Here is a 20,006-nt window from a genome sequence, read left to right on the forward strand (position 1 = left end):
TTAAGTTCCAGGCAGACAGCGAAGAGCTACAAAAGGATCTCACAAAACTGGATACAAAATGGCAGAGAAATTCAATGTTGATAAATGCAAAGTAGTGCACGTTGGAAAACATAATCCCCATTTTACATATTAAAAGATGGGGTCTAAATTAGTCAGTGCCACTCAATAAAGAGATCTTGGAGTCATTGTGGATAGTTCTCTGAAAACATCCACTCAATGTGTAGTGGCAGTTAAAAAAGCGAACAGAATTTTGGGAATGCTTAGGAAAGGGATAGATAATAAGACAGAAAATATCACATTGCCTCTATATAAATCCATGCTATGCCCGCATCTTGAATACTGCGTGCAGATGTGGTTGCCCCATCTCCAAAAAAAGATGATGATGATAATATAATATTGGAATTGGAAAAGATACAGAAAAGGGCAACAAAAATCATTAAGGGTCTGGAACGGCTTCCATATGAGGAGAGATTAAGAAGACTGAGATTTTCAGCTTGGAAAAGAGACAACTAAGGGGGATATGATAAAGGTTTATAAAATCATGACTGGTGTGGAAAAATTGACTAAGGAAGTGTTATTTACTCCTTCACATAACACACGAACTAGGGGGAGTCACCCAATGAACTTAATAGGCAGCAGGTTTAAAACAAACAAAAGGAAGTATTTTTTCATACAATGCACAGTCAGTCTGTGGAACTCTTTGCCAGAGGATATTGTGAAGGCTAAAACTATAATGGGGTTAAAAAAAGAACTAGATCAGTTCATGGAGGATAGGTCCCTCAACGGTTATTAGCCAGGATAGGCAGGGATGGTGTCCTGAGCCTCTGTTTGCCAGAAACTGGTAATGGGCGACGGGGGATGAATCGCTTGATGGTTACCTGTTCTGTTCATTCCCTTTGGGGCATCTGGCATTGACCACTATCAGAAGACAGGATACTGGGCTGGGTGGACCATTGGTCTGACCCAGTATGGTCGTTCTTACGTTGATTTCTTATATTGTTATATGGTGAGGCCATAACAGAACTGAGAGTAGAATTTGGAAATCCTGGCTCCAATTTATGAGCTTTAACTGCTAGGCCACATTCCCTGTTTCTTACAAACCAGTAGGAACTGTAGTTCTTCTAGACTCTCTCTGTGTTGGAAATCTTTTGTCAGGAAATCTTTTATCAGGGTTTGGTATAATTTTATTGTGCCTTAATACGATATTCAGTTTCCTAGGATTTTACATTTGCCAAAATTCTGACACACACAGTTGAACTTCATAATGGCTTTAAGGGGCCATTTTTGAGTAATTGACTTTTTCGGTTCTTTAACCATGTCTGCCTTCCCTTTCCCTCTCCACAAGAAGAGTTGTCAAGACTGAATTATATTCTCCAAAATTTCATGTTTAATAATAATTAAAAAAAAATCAACTTGATTGAGCACTATTTGTTAAAGAATCACATATATCATATAAAACCATTCTATTTTTTTTTTAGAGCAACTTAAATGATTTTAAGTTGGCCAAGATCCGTTTATTATAATTTGGTTAAAGTTTTTGATTCTCTTATTTCTTATTGAATTCAAACTTTTTCCTCTTTCAGTACTCTTAAGAATTTTCTGTACCATTCTTGGAGGGTTTTGTCTCATTTTGAACACAGTTATAAATGAAGAAAGCAGTATTAGTCACTTATTTCTATCTGCACAGCTCAGATATTTCTGCAAATTGTTTTTATCATTTAAAGGGTGACTATTTAAAAGGTAAGCAAAGTTAGGCATGTTATTTCATTTTTGTTTGAGTAGTAGTATTACGAAGCATTAAGTGAAATGATCTCTAAAATTGCTACATCTTTTCTGAACCATAGCTAGAAGGGGAAGAATCTCAAAAAGAATGGGAAAAGCAAGAAGCTCTTGTAAAGAAACTGCAAAATAAATTTCCCAGTTTGGATAAAGAGGTAAGCTAGTATGTGTCTTTTGGGGGCAAACCTACTGTTTATGTAAGAATGTAAAAATGTAATCAGCACAGGACCAGATTTTAGCTCCCATTCCAGCTGCTTAACCACTTACCTGGCCAACGGGAATTTCTAGATGTCATGGAGCCAGCCAAGTGACCCCAGCACAAGCAGTGTTTCTACGGAAAGGGTTCATGGCAGGAACACCTTTCTGCTGCTGCTATTGGCATGGTCTCTTGAGACTGTAGGCAATTGGACATAAATTAGAATATGTAAACCCTGTTGGCCCATCCTCTGGTCCTGCACTAAGCATGGGTTGTCTAGACGAGAGAGTCTGACCCACAGTATGAATATATGTGAAAATTATTTAGGCATACTACATTATTTTATCATTAAAATATTCATGTTGTTTTTAGAATTCAACTTTTTTCTTTAAACTGGAGTAGGCTTATCTGTATAGGCCATTACGTGGGATACCTGGTTTTTAGAGGAAGAATTATTAGAAACTGTGATGATGGTTGTATAAAGAGCTTTTAGTGGTTTTATATTTTAAATGTGGAATGCCAAGTATACTACCATTTACTAGGAAGGTGGTAAATTGATGTTGTGCAATATTCTGAAGTTTGTGTACAGTGTTTCCTTGCATTTTCATCTAGAATACTGTTAACTTTAATTAGAAGTCCTGTTGCATCATAGGGAGATAAATGAAGTTACGAACAGTTTTTTAAAAAATCAGATGCTTAGTTACAATATATTTAGTATGCATCGTGCATCCTGTGCATAAGCATAGGGATTAATCAAAGGTTTTATCAGGTACTTGTTTGAGAAGTGCTGCTCTTGTTCCTAATTGTTAAAGAATATACTTTTTGCATAATGGTGCGATAATGAAAATCCTGTTTTAATAGGAACTGAAAGATGTACTTCAAGAACATAACTGGGTGTTTCATGAAGCACTGGAGTCTTTAAAAGTATTTGCAGAAGACCAACAGGGTAAATAAAGATGGATTTACAGTCCATTTTATTCTGTAATAAAATAACAGATGTGAGCAGTGTAAATCTCCCTAATGTCTAAATAAGACAATCCTGACAGTGATTAAGATAATATCTTAAAAGTTGCAGTGATGTGCAAAAACAGTTTTTAAGGGGGGAGAAAGGAAAAGAATGTAAAAGAAACTGGTTTTTAATCTTGAAAAAGAAAGTATATATGTTGAATTCGCATCCTATTTGTATGGAGTTGCATGCCTTTTTATATGGAAGTTAAGGCAAGTACATTCGTTTGTCAAGTGCAAATTTACCCTTATGAGCATAACTCCCTATTCTAGGGGTTTTCAAACTGGGGGTCAGGACCCCTCAGAGGGTTGCGAGGTTATTACATGTGGGGGTCGTGAGCTGTCAGTCTCCACTCCAAACCCCGCTTTGCCTCCAACATTTATAATGGTGTTAAATAGATAAAGTGTTTTTAATTTATAAGGGGGTAGGAGGGGGTCGCACTCAGAGGCTTGCTATGTGAAAGGGGTCACCAGTACAAAAGTTTGAGAACCACTGCCCTATTTGTTTATATATATATATATATATAATATTCTTTGTGATAAGAAAACATTAAACATGATTCTCGTTGAATTAAGTAGTTCACAAAGTACTAATCTCAAGGCAATAAAAGTGACTCAGTAAATCAGTCTATCCTATTTAAGAAGACTGTTAGCATAGAAGTAATATTTTGACTGTATTTAGGGTGAAATAATGCAAACAATATTCTTAAAAGTCCAGTGAAATACCAATACATGAAATTTGGTAGAAATAAGCATTACACCACTGACAAATATGCGAACTACTGCGAAGGAAATACTCCATATTTAATATGAGCAGATACTGTACCTTAATTCTTTAATATTGCAGTAATGCCAAGAAGCACCAATCAAAGTCAGTAACCGCAGTGTGCTTTCTACTATACAAAAGTAGAGAGTATTTCTGATCTGAAGAATTTACAAAATGAAATATCATTTCAGTTGTAGGACCTTAGAGACTAACAAATTTATTAGAGCATAAACTTTCGTGGACTACAGCCCACTTCTTCGGATGAATATAGCTATATGCATCCGAAGAAGTGGGCTGTAGTCCACGAAAGTTTATGCTCAAATAAATTTGTTAGTCTCTAAGGTGCCACAAGTACTCCTGTTCTTTTTTGCGGATACACACTAGCACGGCTGCTACTCTGAAACATTTCAGTTGTGTTTCCATTAGGATATGTATGTCACAAGTACATAAACAAATGTATCTTTTAAATCAAGTCATTGGTGATGTGATTAAAATCTCCAAACTGAGTTTCCTTAATCTGATCATCTAAAAGGCAAGGCCCAGCTGCAGCAACAAGACTTCATACATGCAAAAGGCTATTTTGCCAGGGTCTTTTATTACTCTAGTTCTCATAGAATAATAGGACTGGAAGGGACCTCCAGAGGTCATCTAGTCCAGTTCTCTGCACTCTTGGCAGGATTAAGTATTATCTAGACTATTCCTGACAGGTGTTTGTCTAACCTGCACTTAAAAATCTCCAATGATGGAGATTCCAAAACCTCCCTAGGCAATTTCTATAATTTTCTTTGTTTAAGAATGTTTGTTTTCATAGACTTGTTGGCAGAAAATGTTGGTAAAATATGAGGAAAAAATACAGAATCAAAATTATAGATTAGGAGCATATAATGTTTATTGTGCACTTGGTTCCAGGAAGAGTGGTGAGAATTTATTCCCAGGATTACAGAGGCTGTATCTTTGGGTGTATCAACACAACAAAATAATTTTTTTTTAAGATAGTGTCTGATGGGCTGTTGGGTCGCTATAGGCTGATAGGTGGATAAATGGATTCCAATTACTTATGAAACAACCTATAATAGGTTTGTGCATGAATGTAATAACTTGTACTTAAGTGTGCGTCTCGAAGACTCATTGGGATAGGATAGTGCTTTTTATGTGATCTTCATCTCCATGGAAGAGATATCATTGTTGAAAGGCAGCTGCTCATTGCCTTTCCTTTTTTAGGAAAAAGGGCTGCTTAGGATTTATGAACCTAAAGCAGGGTTAGACAGGAGAATAGACATTACAGTATTAATAGATCGTATAAATCTTTCGCCTTTTAGTAAAGTATATTTTTAAATTGAGAGGTCAAAAGGATACACCTTGACGCTTTTTTTTCTAAAAAGGACTGATAATTTATTTTAAGAAAAAAATGAGTTAATTTATTTTAAAACATGATTAGGGTTATAAAAAATCAGAAGTTTATAACTGAACCAAAAACATTGTTTATTTTAAAAACTCTAGTTCCTCAAGTTACTTTAACAGGTGCATGCTTTTGGTGTCCCGCCCGTAATGCTGCTGTGCGATGCAGTAAATTGAGACTAGGTTTATGCTTTTTTTGTGGTGAAAACATGTGTTAAATCAGGCTTGTTTGCTTAATCTATCAGCATAATTATTTTTTGGGGGGGAGGGGGACTATTCCATTAAAATCAAACATCTATGTCGGATTCCTTAGAGTATCAAAGGTTGCTTTATACATATTACAATTTTGACCATTTTTGCCTTAATACAGTTAATTAAACCATTGTGTGACTGGCAGTGTAGCTTAAGTCCAATATAGATTCTCTGAATTTATATTTGATACTTAACAAGTTGAAATTACTTGGCTTTTAATTAAAATTGTATATAGTGTTCTGATCTTATGGTTTAAGTCTTTTCATTATGATTCCAATTACTTGATAATTTTGTATTTGCTGTGTTAGTTACAACATCTTTCTAAATATACAGGGAAAGGTTCCAAATACAGCTTGAATAAAGGTTTACAATTATTAAACTGAAATATGTTCCATGCTATATATAAAGCAGAGGAGAGTGTTGGCGGTTACATAAGCCTTTATTTTGAAAAGCAGCAGTTCTTATGAAGATTTTTGCTCTTGAACAATGCATCTTATTTGTCATTTACTTTTTTACATTACATACACAGATGTGCAATATCCTTCCAAAAGTGAAGTTTCTAGTTGGAACGAAGTCTCCACAAATAGCAAAAAGCACTATAATAATGACACTAAAGTGAAGGTGAAACAGAAATCTTCTGCAAAAGCTCAGAATGGCTTTAGGAAAAAAGATAAAGGCAAAAAAGGTGTTTGGAGGACTAAACGAGAAACAGAAGATTCAGAATACGAGTCAGCTTCAGAAGGCGGTAGCTCCCTTGATGAGGACTACAGCAGTGGTGATGAAGTGATGGAGGATGGTTACAAAACTAAAATAGTTAGCTTCCTGCAAGATGCTTCACTAGGTGAACTCACTTTGATTCCTCAGTGTTCTCAGAAAAAGGCTCAGAAGATAACGGAGCACCGGCCCTTTAATAGTTGGGAAGCTCTGGTAAGTCTGCATTCTTTTTTTAATATTCCTAGTATGTTTATAGTCAAGGTATCTTCATTCTAGGGAGGCATAGATGGGTGGCCTTATCCTGATTAGGGTAAAACACTATATTCATTTTAAGCCAATAGCATTTCAAATAGTGTCATATGACCTAATTTTGAATGAATTAAGGGGTGATTTTCCTGAAAAACCCAAGCTGATTGGCTGGCAATACTGTCACTCATTCTTTAGCATAGAAACTTGGTTCATTTCACTGCAGAAGAAGAAATTAGAGCTTTCATTTAGGAAGGAGTTGTTTGCTAGCCTGTTCTGATCTGTTTTAGCTGAAAAACCATGCAGAAGGCAAGAATGTAGCAGAACTTTTACTGCAGCTACTTTGAGCAGCAGCAACTTCCAAGGTAGCTCCATGATTGAAGATGCCAGCATGGATATTTTAAGCTTCACCATAGGAGAAGCAAATGTTTTGTTCTATTTTTCTTTTAATATTGCAACTCAGTCACTAGCATGGGTTTGCTGGCTAAGCAGTGCGGCCATTTTAAGGATTGTAGCAGTCAGCAGTATTTTTAATCAAAAAGGTAAAAAGCATCAGGAAACCTAAAAGACATACTATCACTAAATGGGAAAACATCAGGCACTGGTAAGTATGCGATGTACTGTCACTTACTGAGTTTTATTTATTTTCAAATGTGTTCCATAATGTGTCTGTTTGCTTAGAGTTTTGTGTGTTTCAACAAAGTGAAAGACGTCAAACCTGATCTGTGCAGCATTGTGATAGGAAATTTGAAGCACTCAGGCAGGAAATGTTGTGGATTTCAAAAGTTTTTCTTAAGCTACTGTGTGATGGTACCGTCTTTTGGAGCAAATAAGTTTATAGGCCCTTTTAAAAAATAATGGATATAGTTTTTTTCATCAGTATGTGTTTTAAAAAAAAAATCTATTGTATGCATGTTTTTAATGTTTTTTTTTTAAAGCTATCTTTATACTTAAAGAAAGAGGAAGACATTGTAATACAATGTAACCTTGCAGTACTTTGTGTGCAAATATCTCACACCATAAAAGTATGAGATCTGGATCAGATTTTTCAGAAAATTACATTAATAATCACATAAGTCATAAAGTATTCAAAAAATATAGAAGTACAGCTTCACAAATATGCTACAAAAGAAATCCGTTTTGCCTGAAGCCTTTGGCTTCTTAAAGAACATCTGTCATAATTCTGTTCCTTTCCAAACTTGTTGGGGTTTGCCTGAGCTGATTCTTTGGGAAAGTATTTGCTAAAGGGTTACCTTCTTCCTCTCTCCTTGCTAAAATATTTTAACAGAATCAAGTTGTATGGGCTTGTTTGATTGAATTCAAAATATTACTTTCATACAGATTGGCTTTGTCAGCACTCACATGTTTGTATAGTCGCTGTAACCACATGCCCAAAATGTAAAATACAGCATACTAGTTTTTAGCAGATGTTTAATAGGGATATAGTTTTAATTGTTTTTTAAAAGATCCAGTATTCAGCAACCCAGTCCTTTCCCTACTAACTAATACATTGGAATAATAGAACAATTTGTATATTTTTTAAATAAAAATTTAAAGCTAAGCCAAATCTCTAAAAGATTCTTTTTTCTACAACTTTTTCACATGTAAAATACATGGTAGACTATTAGAAATTATCCTTGCTTGTACAGTGTTAGAAAAAAGCTTGTAATCAAAAGACGATTAGGTTAAGGGCTAGCAGTGTATTACAGTAGATATTCAGCAACTGTAGTAAAAGCTTCAAAAATGCATAATACAGGAAAGCTTACATTTCAGTTACCAAGAGTATTGCTGTATTAGAGATAGGTGGAAAAGTTTAATTTTCTGAGAATGGAATTGAAGGGCTTATTCGATGAAAAATCAAGTCTCCGCTCTAAAGAATGCTTTTTTTCTGTTTTGAAAAATTAGCATCTTAATTGCATTGTACTGGACAATAATCTTTAAATGCAGTTTGTCAAGGAATTGCAGTTTGTTGTAACTCTTAGGAATATTTTGAAGTTACTTAAAATTGAATCTTAATGGCTGAGGCAGAATATATAGCCATTTCTCCTGATGAACAGTAGAAAGTGCAAGTATATAATAGTGGAAAATGTGCTGGAATAAAAAATTCTCATTCATTAAAGGGGAGGTGGTTAAATATGTAAAGGAAAGTATAGGCAGTTGAATGGTAAATATGGTAAAGTTAAATATGTAAAAAGAATATGGAATAGAACTGTAGAGAAGTGGCATTAATTGTTAATCTTGCAACAATATTGAATATACAGTTTGTTTTTAATTGTTTTATTCAAATTTTGTTAGTATATGCTTCAGTTTAAGACAGGATGAAAGAAATGTGCATACAACTTACTGTAATATATTTTTCCAGTAATTCAGAAAGTTACAGCACTTTCTGTCCAAAATAAAGATTTTTTTTTTTTTTTTGAATACTGTCTTCCTGTTACTCTTATAAATTAGTGGCTTTCAGTGTAATGACAATGTGTATTTCTCTTAACAATGTCCTCTATATTTGTATGGCCACTTCAAAATGCAGCTGATTAAAATTTGGTTCAAGACCAAATGTTTTTTTAAATAATCTATGCAGTGTCAAAATCTGTTCTGTATTTTGCTCCTTGTTTTAAAAAAATGCTTTTTGTCATTCTGCTCATTTTTTTCTAAAGATCATTAACTATAATAGTCATCAATACAGATTGTGCTTTCGTAGTCTTTCAATGTGCTTTCAAAATCATAACTGATAAAGTTGGTAGATGTCACAAATTATGGAGTGGTAGGTAATGAAGATGGCAGGTCACTAATTGAGAGCAATCTGGATAGCTTGGTAAACTGGGCACAAGCAAACTGTTTTAGTACGGATAAATGTCCATGTATCCATCTAGGAACAAAGAACGTAGGCCATACTTACAGAATGGGGGACTCTATTCTGGGAAGCAGTGACTGAAAAAGATTTGGGGGTCAGGTAGCTCATCAACCAAACCTGAGCTCCTGTTGTGATACTGTGACCAAAAGAGTTAATGCGATCCTGGGATGTGTAAACAGGGGAATTTTGAGTAGCAGCAGAGAGGTTTTCACCTCTATCTTGGTCACTTGTGTGACCATGGCTAGAATACGGTCCAGTTCTGGTGCTCACAGTTCAAGAAAGACGTTGATCAATCGGAGAGGGTTCAGTGAAGAGCCACGAGAATGATTAAAGGATTAGAAAACATGACTTAGAGTGACAGACTCCAAGAGCTCAATCTATTGAGCTTAACAAAGAGAAGGTTAAGGGGTGGCTTGATAGTCTGTAAGTACGTACATGGGGCATAAATATTTAATAATGGGCTCTTCAGTCTAAAAGGTATAACGTGATCCAGTGACTGGAAGTTGGAGCTAGATAGAATCAGACTGGAATTAAGGTTTCAATATTTAACTGACAGTAATTAACCATTGGAACAATTTACCAAGGTTTGTGTTGGATTCTTCATCACTAACCCTTTTTAGATCAAGATTGGATGTTATTCTAAAAAGATCAGATCTTGGAATTATTTTGGGGAAGTTCTATGAAAGTTAATAACATTTTCTCAGATAATTCAAACTGCCAGTAAAATAAGGGTACGTGTGCACAACCCAGTAGAGTAGGACCTCAGTGGAGGCAATGAGTGAGATTCTGTGCTGTATTTCTGACAGACACAACACAGAATTTGCAGACCAAGGGTTGAGGTGGTTGTGGCTAAGGTGGCTTTAAGTATCCTTTGCACCCCATCTGAGCCTGTACTATTCTGTTGGCTGGAATAGCCCACATCATAACCGAGACAGCCCCAGAAACCTGTCTAAATTATGGTAGTATCTTGAGGCTGCCCTATGGGTCACTGGGCTGTGTGCTTTGGGTCCTGCCCTCGCATGCCCCTGCCTCTGACATATCATCCTCTGTGCTAGGTAGGGTTGACAACCCTCCAGGATTGGCCTGGAGTCTCTAGGACTTAAAGATTAATCTTTAATTAAAGATTATGTCATGTGATGAAATCTGCTGGAATACATCCAACCAAAACTGGTAACTCTAGTGCTAGGGTTTGAAAGCAGGCCTTGGAAGGCCATCTTATGATCTTCGTTGGTATCTGTGCAGTAGGAATTTCTCTGCAACCAGAACTGAGGCTTTTAGGTATCCTTAACACTGCTGTTGCCCTTTTACCAGGCATAAAGGGGCCAGAGTAGGGATGACGATGTCATCCTATGGGTTTAGTCCATTTTGAACAAACTGTTCTGACATTTTTAGAATTAAGGACAATTTTCATTTGAAAGCCCATCACCACCATCCATGCACTGATTTTCAGAGTGACTGTGGTAATTAGAAGAGGTGCTGAGTAGAACTTTTGTATGTGAACACTGTTGCATATATTGGCAAAGAAAGATCTCAACATAGTATTTTGTGTTCTCATTGGGTCCTATTGAAGTAAATGCTACTAAGGCCTTTAATTTTGGAGGGAGTAAGGTCTTCTGAAACTTTCCACTGTTAACTGTTGTTCAAGCAAATGAGCTGGTCAGAGCATTCAGTTATTTGAATAGAAACTAGTGTATTTGGGAACTTCAGTTGCATAACAAGAATTTTCATTAAAAAGAACTCAAAATATTGTGGGTTCCAGAACTTTCCCTTAAAAACGCTAGTTAATACTTATGCCATATCTGTGATAACTTCCTGCAATCAGCCCTATGCAAAAGTTAAAATATAAGTAGTCTTAATTTTTATACCCTAAAAGAATGGAAACTTGTGTAACCCCCAAAACATTCTCTCTTCACCCAAGCAACCACTTGTTGTTATTGTTTTTCATCTTTGTCCTGCCCAGTCTACACCTAAAAGCTCTTAATACTTTTATCCTCTATTCTTAATGTAACATAGGTCCCAATCCCACAACTACCGAGTTTTTAGTGTTTGCTATCATAAATATTTCCACTAAAAGTTATGTGACTACTGATGGTAGTGAGCACTAACCTTAGGGTCAGATCCTGCAGATAAGTACTATTCTCTGGACAGGACTCTGCAATGTCATTGCACATCTACGGCACTTAAATTAGAATTTTTATTACTAGTACAGGTGAATTGGAAATTGTTACCATTGTCTTCAACAGGAATTTGTAGTAAGATGTATTTCTGATGGAAATATTGTCTGGGCGGGAATCACTCTTTAGGTTGCCCAGCATTTCTCAGTAAGATCTGTGTTCAGTTGCTTATGACTTTGCCGAACTTTAAGTGTTTGGGCTGAAATTTTCATGCTGCATGTTTGTCTGAGGCTGAAGTGTTTTGGAAAATTCCAAGGAGGCTAAAGAAAAATGCATTGTTTTGCCCATATTAAAAAATTCCGACAACCTGTTCTTTGAAAAGCTCTACTGAGCCTATTGTTTGAAGCGGAGATTTGAAATTTTGCAGGGGGGTCTCAGGGATGTGCCTTTTGCGATCTCTGTGAAAACCTGTCCAACGTTGGCCAAATTATAACAAGCGTCCTATAAAAGCTTCTGAGTTGTATCCATTGTTTATGGGACTAATAAGTTTGTAGCCTAAACAATGTGGCTTTTAGGGCCTAACTTTAAAAAATGAATGCATTATGGCCTACTTAACTGTGCACGCTTCTAAAAACTGAAGTCCTAAGTCTCTAGTGATCCTATGTAAATACAAAGCTAAGCACCTGAACTTCTCTGACACAGTAATATTTTTTTTTCCTGTAGATAATTCAGGATGGCAGATAAAGTACATCTTGTTGTAACTTGGAGACGAATGCTGATACGAAATAAAATGCGTGGTTTTATAACAGATGGCTTCAATTTCAGTGCATTTATTTATAGATTACAGGATTTATATTCATGCCAACCAGAGCTTTAGGCATTAGGGCAAATGTTGCAATTTTTAATCTTATTAAAAATCACGTTCTTCATGGCTGTTTTTAATAGAAGAGGTTTTTCAGAAAACTTATTTGCAGGTATCTACATGCAGATCCCACTTTTGCTTAAATTAGAGGGATTTGATAAGATTTTTCACTTCTTTGTTTAAACAAAAACCCAAACACGCAAACTGCCAGTGAAGGATATCCTTTTATTGGAACACTCACTGAATTAAAGTGAGATCTAATTGTTGAATTGACATTAGCAAACCAGGTTTGTGTTGATTTCATATAAGTTCTTTACAGATAAACTCTGCAGTTATGGGGAGTGAGAAAGGGATTGAGCTACTTACAAGTTCAGATTTTTTGTTGTATAATCACTGGGTATCTTGAATAAGGAAGGAAAAGTTATAGAGGATGTTCGGATACTACTGGTTTTAAGTAAGAGTAACATACCAAATTTTACCAGAGCACCCCGTTATCTATAATTCTGTGAAGAACATGTTGAAAAATTAATATAGTAGTAGTAATACTAAAGACTTGCAAATGTAAGTGTTCTTAGGTGTTCTGAATTTAACATGATTTAAGTTTAAAAAATACTTATTTCCCTCTTTAAACTGAAATATATTTTACATGTAATGTTTTCTGCCTGATGATTCATTGATAACAAACATATGGCCCCCAATCCTGTAATGATAGGTGTTGATTGACCTATGACCTAAAGCAAATCCCCACTGATTTCTGTGGGGCTTCATGTAGATATAAAGGTCCACTTCCAATGTTTTCTTGAAGAATCGGGGTTGTGGCTCTGTTAAGCCTATCAATGCCCCTTTGAGACAGATAAGCCTTGCTAGTTTTAGAGCTAAGGAAACTGAGGCACAACGTAAGTATTGTGCTCAGTCACACATGGTGCAAGTGGCAGAACTTAATAGAATCCGCCTCTCCTTATTGCCAGTCATTACTGCAAGCTCATCTTTGCATATGAATCTGGGTAGCAACACATGTCAAGATTTCTTGTCAACAACCATTTCTTCCGGTGGTAGGAAGTGAAAAATATTATTTAAAACCATACGAATATTGATTCTGTTTGTATTGCATCAGAGTGAAAAGATATCAAGTGTTGAGGAAATGCAAACAAATGAAGGTGATGTATGTCGATTTTAAGCAGGCATGTAACAGAAGAAATGAGGCTTACGTGTTGCAATAAATAGTGGCTGACGGCCCACAAAATTATTCCCAGGTGAACAGTTTTGTGCGTTGATTTAAAGTAGAAATATAGTGTGAAATAATAAGAGGGTTGCTTTTGGCTGTAATTGGTTACTCGGTTCCATTTCATTAAGTTTAAGTTCAGAATAAGGCAATAAAAATTAGACATTGATTATCTGTGATGTACGGATAAGCTAGAACATGGATTCTGAACTTGGTGGTTGCAAACAGGTCTGGGGGATTCTGACAACCCTCCCTTTACTTTAATGGCTAGATCGCAAAGAGATCCTAAAGCATTTTTGGTTTTTAACATGTTAAGAACCTCTTGGCTAGGAAATACTATTCTTGCTGGGCTTCTATTTGTCTAAACTAGAGCACGCTTCATGCTCCCAGACCTAGATTATATCTTGAATGTATGGTAAACTCCAGAAAGGTGACAAAGGAAATGTACTGAGGTGAAGGAGAGCCTATTGTATAGTTTTTAGAATACAATTCTGGAATTCTGGTTTGTGTTATTCCAACTCACTTGATGTGACACTTGGAAAGTTAACCACTGGGCCACAGTTCACACCTCTGTAAAATGGAGTATTACTAACTTTGCAAAATACTTTGAGAGCCTCTGGTGAAATATGCTAGAAATGTGCAGTGGTGGTGGTAGTAATGAAATTAAATGAGGTTGCGTAGCACTGTGAAGTTTGATGTGGAATAATAGATGTGGAATAATAGATGGAAAAATTGTTCTAGTAGCAGTAATTGGAGAATGTGAAAGCCACTCTGAAGAAGGTACGTTATGAAATGTCTTCAGTATAATGCAGTGTAACCTTGATGAAAGTGTTCAGGCAAGGACTGGAAAATTGAGCTTTGTGGTGTAAAGGGTGCTGATGAGAAGACTCACTTGGAGGATGAAGTTATCACAGCAGAAAGTGAGATTAGGCAAGCACATGCATGACTGAGGATTTCTAAAGCTGAAGTGTGAAGGAAAGTCAAAGTTGAGATAAAACAACCAATGTTTTGCAGATGCTTTGGGAAGGTCAGTTATTTGGCAACTGCAGAAACTTGACATAGCCTGTGGAGGGAACTATCTCAATTTATCTACTTCAGTACTTGACTAACATATCCTAGTTAGGACACTATGTTAGGGTGGCTACTAAGGCTGCCTTCTTGTGCTAGGCCCTGTTGTGATGCTCCCTGGGGATACCTAGGGTTGTGAGGTACACTGCTACTTCCTCCCCTTAGCATCAGGGAGCTTCGTCCATCTCTGCCAGGTGACTCCTGACACCCCTAGTCACAGGCAACACAAGCACTTCCCTCTGCAACCTGATACATTCCAGCCCCAGCTTCTCTGACCATCCCCTTAGAGTGTGGAGACCTTATCCACTGGACACTCACAGAATTACCAGACCTGCTATTCCCAAAGGAGCGATACACCACAGCTTACTCGTTACACCTTAGGTTCTAGCTCCGCTTAACACACAGCACTCAGATTTGTTTGTTTAGTAAACATATTTGTTTTCATTATAAAGAATAGATATTTAAATTATAGCAAATAGGATTAATGGAGACAAAGGTTACACATAACATCAAATCATAACATATTCTAGCACTTAAGCTTAGCTAACAAGATGCACTCTTGTCCAATGATGTACTGCTTCCCCCAAGGTCCTTCTCACAGCGTTTTCCAACCAGGATGACTGAGACCCTCTTTTCATGAGATCAAGCCCATTGGCAACTTGTTTCCCCATATGAGGGTTAGCGTGGCATCTTTCTGCACCCTTAGATGTATCCAACCAGTACTTAGTTCTTCAGCTATGAAACAGGGATACCTCCCCCCCATTTTTTACCTCTTCCTTTTAATTTTTCTTCCAAAGTCCCTGCGATATCTTCATTGGCATTTGATGTAGAATGCTAATAGATTTCTGTCGTTACAGTGGTCAGCTATGGAGATAAGTGTCTCCCAGTGCCTGTCTGGAGGAGTAGGTCTCAAGGGATGCTACCTCTGGGTGACCTGTGTTTAACATACATCTCCTTACATATTACCCACCCATAAATTTCGCAAAGATTGTGACCACCAGTGTGACACATGCTTTCAGTGGAAACCTTACATGGCCCTTTTTGGTGACCTAGAATGTAAATAGCAGACTGAGGATCCCTGTAATTCTTATGCACCCCTGTGCTGTCTGCCAGGTGACATCAAGAGATCATTGGGTCACAACTGTACAAACACCCAATAAGTTATAGTCTCTGACCCAAAGAGCTTGTGGATATCTAAAATAATCAGAAACAGAGAAGAGAGTGTGAGGAAAGAGTAATAGGAACATGAATTTATATAGACCAGAGCATACAGTTAAATTGGATGGTTTTATAAAAGGTGATGGAAACATTTAATGTGTTTTTCTTAAGCCTTCAAGACATTCCCTGCGTCTTCGCACAAATAATTTGATTCTTTAGCAACTTGTAAATATTTTCCAAAATACAGTGTCCCTTTAGAAATTTAATATGCAGAACAGCATGTGTTATTGCAAATCAGGTCCAACAAGAGCTTTATATAATAAAATAACTATTTTTGTGCCTGTTTTACTTCAGTTTATGGATTCATTTTATTTGTAGTACTGTGTCCCAGCACCTAGCTTTGCTACACTCCACTTCTAACTTTCCTGAAACTGTGCTACCATTATCTTCCAGATAGTCCGTCCTCCACAGCACAGATTGTACATGTGATTGTACAGTTCCCAGTACAGTAGGGTCACAATCCTGGTTGGGACCTTCATGCACTACCATTACACTCCCGTTTATTAATAACAATTGAAATACATTTTCGGAGAGCAGCATATAGTCCTTTTGCTAGTCCTGCTCAAAGGAGGACAAACACCAACTAAATCATCCCACCCAAGGCTTTGTCAAGCCGGGCCTTAAAAACCTCTAAGGATGGAGATTGCACCACCTCCCTAGGTAACCCATTCCAGTGTTTCACCACCCTCCTAGTGAAATAGTGTTCCTAATATCCAACCTAGACCTCCCCCACTGCAAGTTGAGACCATTGCTCCTTGTTCTGTCAAGATGGTGCTCTGATGTTGGAAGCAGCTTTCACCGCAGCACCCAGAACACTGACAGCCATAGTCCTTGGTGATTATTATTTTTTTTCTGTGTGAAGGGGCATTCTTCTCTTCGCTGCTCCCTAAGGCTTCAGCTTGGGAGGTGGAGGATAGTACAGAGAAATGGGCCACTCCTCCCCTGTAAGCCACATGCATTCTTTGAACTGGAGGGAAATGAATGCTGGCAGCAGGAGATCAGTGGTTAAGAACTAGGGAGCCTGTTGAGAGCTGTGTCATCACTGCAGGGTAAGGAGGCTGCCCCTGGCAGCTGGTCAGGAGATATTCATGGGAAAACCCTTCCCCCTACGTAGCTCTTTAAAAGAAATTGTTGGCTGCCTAGAGCAGTTCCAATGTTATGGTGGCATCCAGTGACGTGGTGGCACCCAATTACTTACTACTCTCATTGGCATGGTTAAACTCCGTGGAGCCCCTCCACCCAGTTCCTCTGTTTGCTCCCCACAAAAACAACAACAAAAAAAATGGCTTCCTAAAGGAGAAGGAATAGATCTTTTAGGAGAAGTCATAGGCTGGGACTTGGATCTAAGTACTGGTGCTGTTCAAATGTATGCTGCCCCACAAGTGGTCAGAGTAGTGGCCAGACCCATGACTCAAGTGAGGAAATGGTTGGAGAAAAGTGAAAATTAGTCTGATTTTTGCCTCAAATCCAGTTAGTATCTAAAACTAAAAATGTTACTTTTGGAAACTGTGAACTCCCTGCTAAATTGTCATGTTATGAATATAATTTTTTTTATAAATTCTGCCTGTGCAAACCTTGGTATATTATCCCTAGTTTTATAGCATTTTCTGTTGATAGTGACGCTTGTAATTTTTACTTGCTCAGCTTAAGGTGTGAGTATATTAAGTAATCCTCGTTTGTTACGATATCTAGCATTAAAATCTGAAAGGAAGGACAAATAGAATGGTGAACAAAAATGTCCTTAAATTCTGCCAGCTTTCATTATATTTTCATATTTTTGTATATTTCTATTTGATAGATTACATAGTCATACGGGATCGTTGTGATGGTCTTATCTCCTGCTGTATAACACAGACAATAGAATTTTCCCAAAGTAATTCCTAGAGCACATTGTTTAGAAAAACATCCAATCTTGATTTAAAAATGACCAGTGTACTGCCAGCTCCAATGTTAAAAATTTGTGTCTTATTTCCAGTCTGAGTCGTCCAGCTTCAACCTCCAGCCTTTGAATCATAATATATCTTCCTCTTCTAGATTTGAAGAGCCCATTATTAACTATTTGTTCCCTATGTAGATACTAATAGACTGTAATCAACATTCTCTTTGTTAAGCTAAATAGATTGAGGTCTTTGAATCTATCACTAAGGCATGTTTTCTAATCCTTTAATCATTCTCGTGGCGTTTCTCTGAACACTTTCCAATTGATCAACGTCCTTCTTGAACTGTGGACATGAGAAGTGGATGCAGCATTCTAGCAGTGGTCACATCCGTGCCAAATACAGAGGTAAAATAACCTCTCCACTCCTCCTCAAGGTTCCCGTTTGTACACCCCAGGAACTCATGTCCAGCTGATTATCCACCATGATCCCCAAATCTTTTTCAGAATTACTGCTTCCCAGGATAGTCTCTCTCATTCTGTAAGTATTGCCTACATTCTTTGTTCCTAGATGAATACTTGTACATTTAGCCATATTAAAACACACATTGTTTGCTTGTGCCCAATTTACCAAGCGATCCAGATCACTCCGTATCAGTGACCTGTCTTCTTCATGGTTTACCACTCTCTCTCAATTTCTGCAAACTTTATTAGTGGTTTTGTTTTCGTCCAGGTCATTTGATAAAAATGTTAGTGTAGGGCCGAGAACTTGTTCCTGTGGGATCTCACAGTAAACACACTTGTTTGATGATGATTCCCTGATTACAGATACTTTTGGAAACCTATCATTTGGGCAGTTTTTAATCCATTTAATGTCTGCCGTATTTATTTTATACCATTCTAGTTTTTTATTTAAATATTGCGGGGTACCAAGTCAAACATCTTACAGAAGTCCAAGTATATTACACCAACGTTATTTCCTTTATCAACCATACTTGTAATTTCCTTTAAAAAAAAAAATTGTTTGACAGGATCTATTTTCCAGAAATATGTTGTTTGGCATTAATTATATTACCCTACTTTTATTCTTCATTAATCAAGTCCCCTATCAGCTGCTTAATTATTTTGCCTGGGATTTACGTCAGACTGACAGGCCTGACTGACAGGCCTGTATGTCTGTCTAATCACGCAGATCATCCCGCTTACCCTTGTTAAAAATTGAGGTAACATTAGCTTTCTTCCAGTCTTCTGGAACTTTCCCAGTCTCCTGCGATTTATTGAAAATCAACATTAGCGGTCAGTCAAGCTCCTGAGCCAGGTCTTCTAAAATTCTTGGCTTCCAGCAGATCTGTTCCTGGGTCTGCAGAGGCCACAGTGGGACGTGCTATCTATACCCTGTAATGCTGGGGTATAACATTACAGGGGAGCAGCTCTAGGGTATGTGTTTTCAATAAATGAGTAATCTTTTTCTTAATAAAAAGAGCACCTGTAGCGCACATATTGAATACCTCTAGTCTTGAAGCCATAAAGAAAATGATGTTCCTAAGCAAATCAATGTAGTGGACCTAAGAAGTCACAGTATGAAATATTGAAGAAATGTTTGGAGCAGTTTTTTAGTATTTGCTTCTCTTGTCTAAGAAGGCTTTGACCAAAGGATAGGAGCCAAACTGCTCACATACCACCATAATTCTTACCACTAACACCATTATGTATAGTCTCGAAGCCCTTCAAGAACTCAGGGAACGTGAGCTGAATTTCGCAAAACTCTACAGGTATTATTAAAGGATAGAACCCCTCCTCCCCCCCCAAAAAAGCCCCTCTTTGAAACAGGTCTAGGGATTGTTCCTTCAGCTCCTAACAGGAATGAAAGGAAGCACATTCAGCTAAGAGCATTAGCAACGAAAGTTCACACTGGCAATGATGTAATAACCTTTATATGTATTTTTCTTACGAAAAATGACTCATACAGTGTTTATGAAAGATTTGAGTTATAAAACAATGTGTTTAAGCTCCTTGACCGTCATTTTTAATTTTTGTATCCGTGTCAATTGGCGTATTTTTTTCTTTTAATAGTTTACGAAAATGAGTAAGACAAATGGATTATCAGAAGATATTATATGGAACTGCAAAATATTGCTTAAAGAGAGAGACGTGGTTCTAAAACTCATGAACAAATGTGAAGACATTTCAAATAAATTGACAAAACAAGTTACCAGGATCACAGAAGATGGAGGATGTGGATGGAATATAGAGCAACCTTCCATTCTGAATCAAAGGTACATCTGAATATTATCTGACATACAGAAAAAAATTATTTGATACTATGGTCATGTAAGGCAGAGATTTTCAAAAATGTGAGCCTGAAATTAGGTGTTCAAGACCATGTTTAGGCACCTAAATAATGGACTGATTTTTTTCAGAATGGTTGAACACCCAACA

General features: G+C 37.1%; 1 protein-coding gene across 4 annotated transcripts in view; it reads left to right on the plus strand.

Annotated features, from left to right (window-relative positions):
- The window catches only part of SMARCAD1 (SWI/SNF-related, matrix-associated actin-dependent regulator of chromatin, subfamily a, containing DEAD/H box 1), a 70,921-nt gene that overhangs the window by 33,749 nt on the left and 17,166 nt on the right, over window positions 1-20,006 (plus strand). For 3 of the 4 annotated variants that reach the window (XM_054029933.1, XM_054029935.1, XM_054029936.1), the window contains 4 exons: window positions 1,845-1,934; window positions 2,837-2,921; window positions 5,926-6,323; window positions 19,641-19,843. In XM_054029933.1, coding sequence (XP_053885908.1) covers window positions 1,845-1,934; window positions 2,837-2,921; window positions 5,926-6,323; window positions 19,641-19,843 — 776 coding nt within the window. Of the gene's footprint in view, window positions 1-1,844; window positions 1,935-2,836; window positions 2,922-5,925; window positions 6,324-6,602; window positions 6,961-19,640; window positions 19,844-20,006 lie in introns of those variants that run through there. The other variant, XM_054029937.1, reaches the window with a different exon arrangement.

The sequence above is a fragment of the Malaclemys terrapin genome, chromosome 5 (assembly GCF_027887155.1).
Source record: "Malaclemys terrapin pileata isolate rMalTer1 chromosome 5, rMalTer1.hap1, whole genome shotgun sequence".
NCBI lineage: Eukaryota > Metazoa > Chordata > Testudines > Emydidae > Malaclemys > Malaclemys terrapin.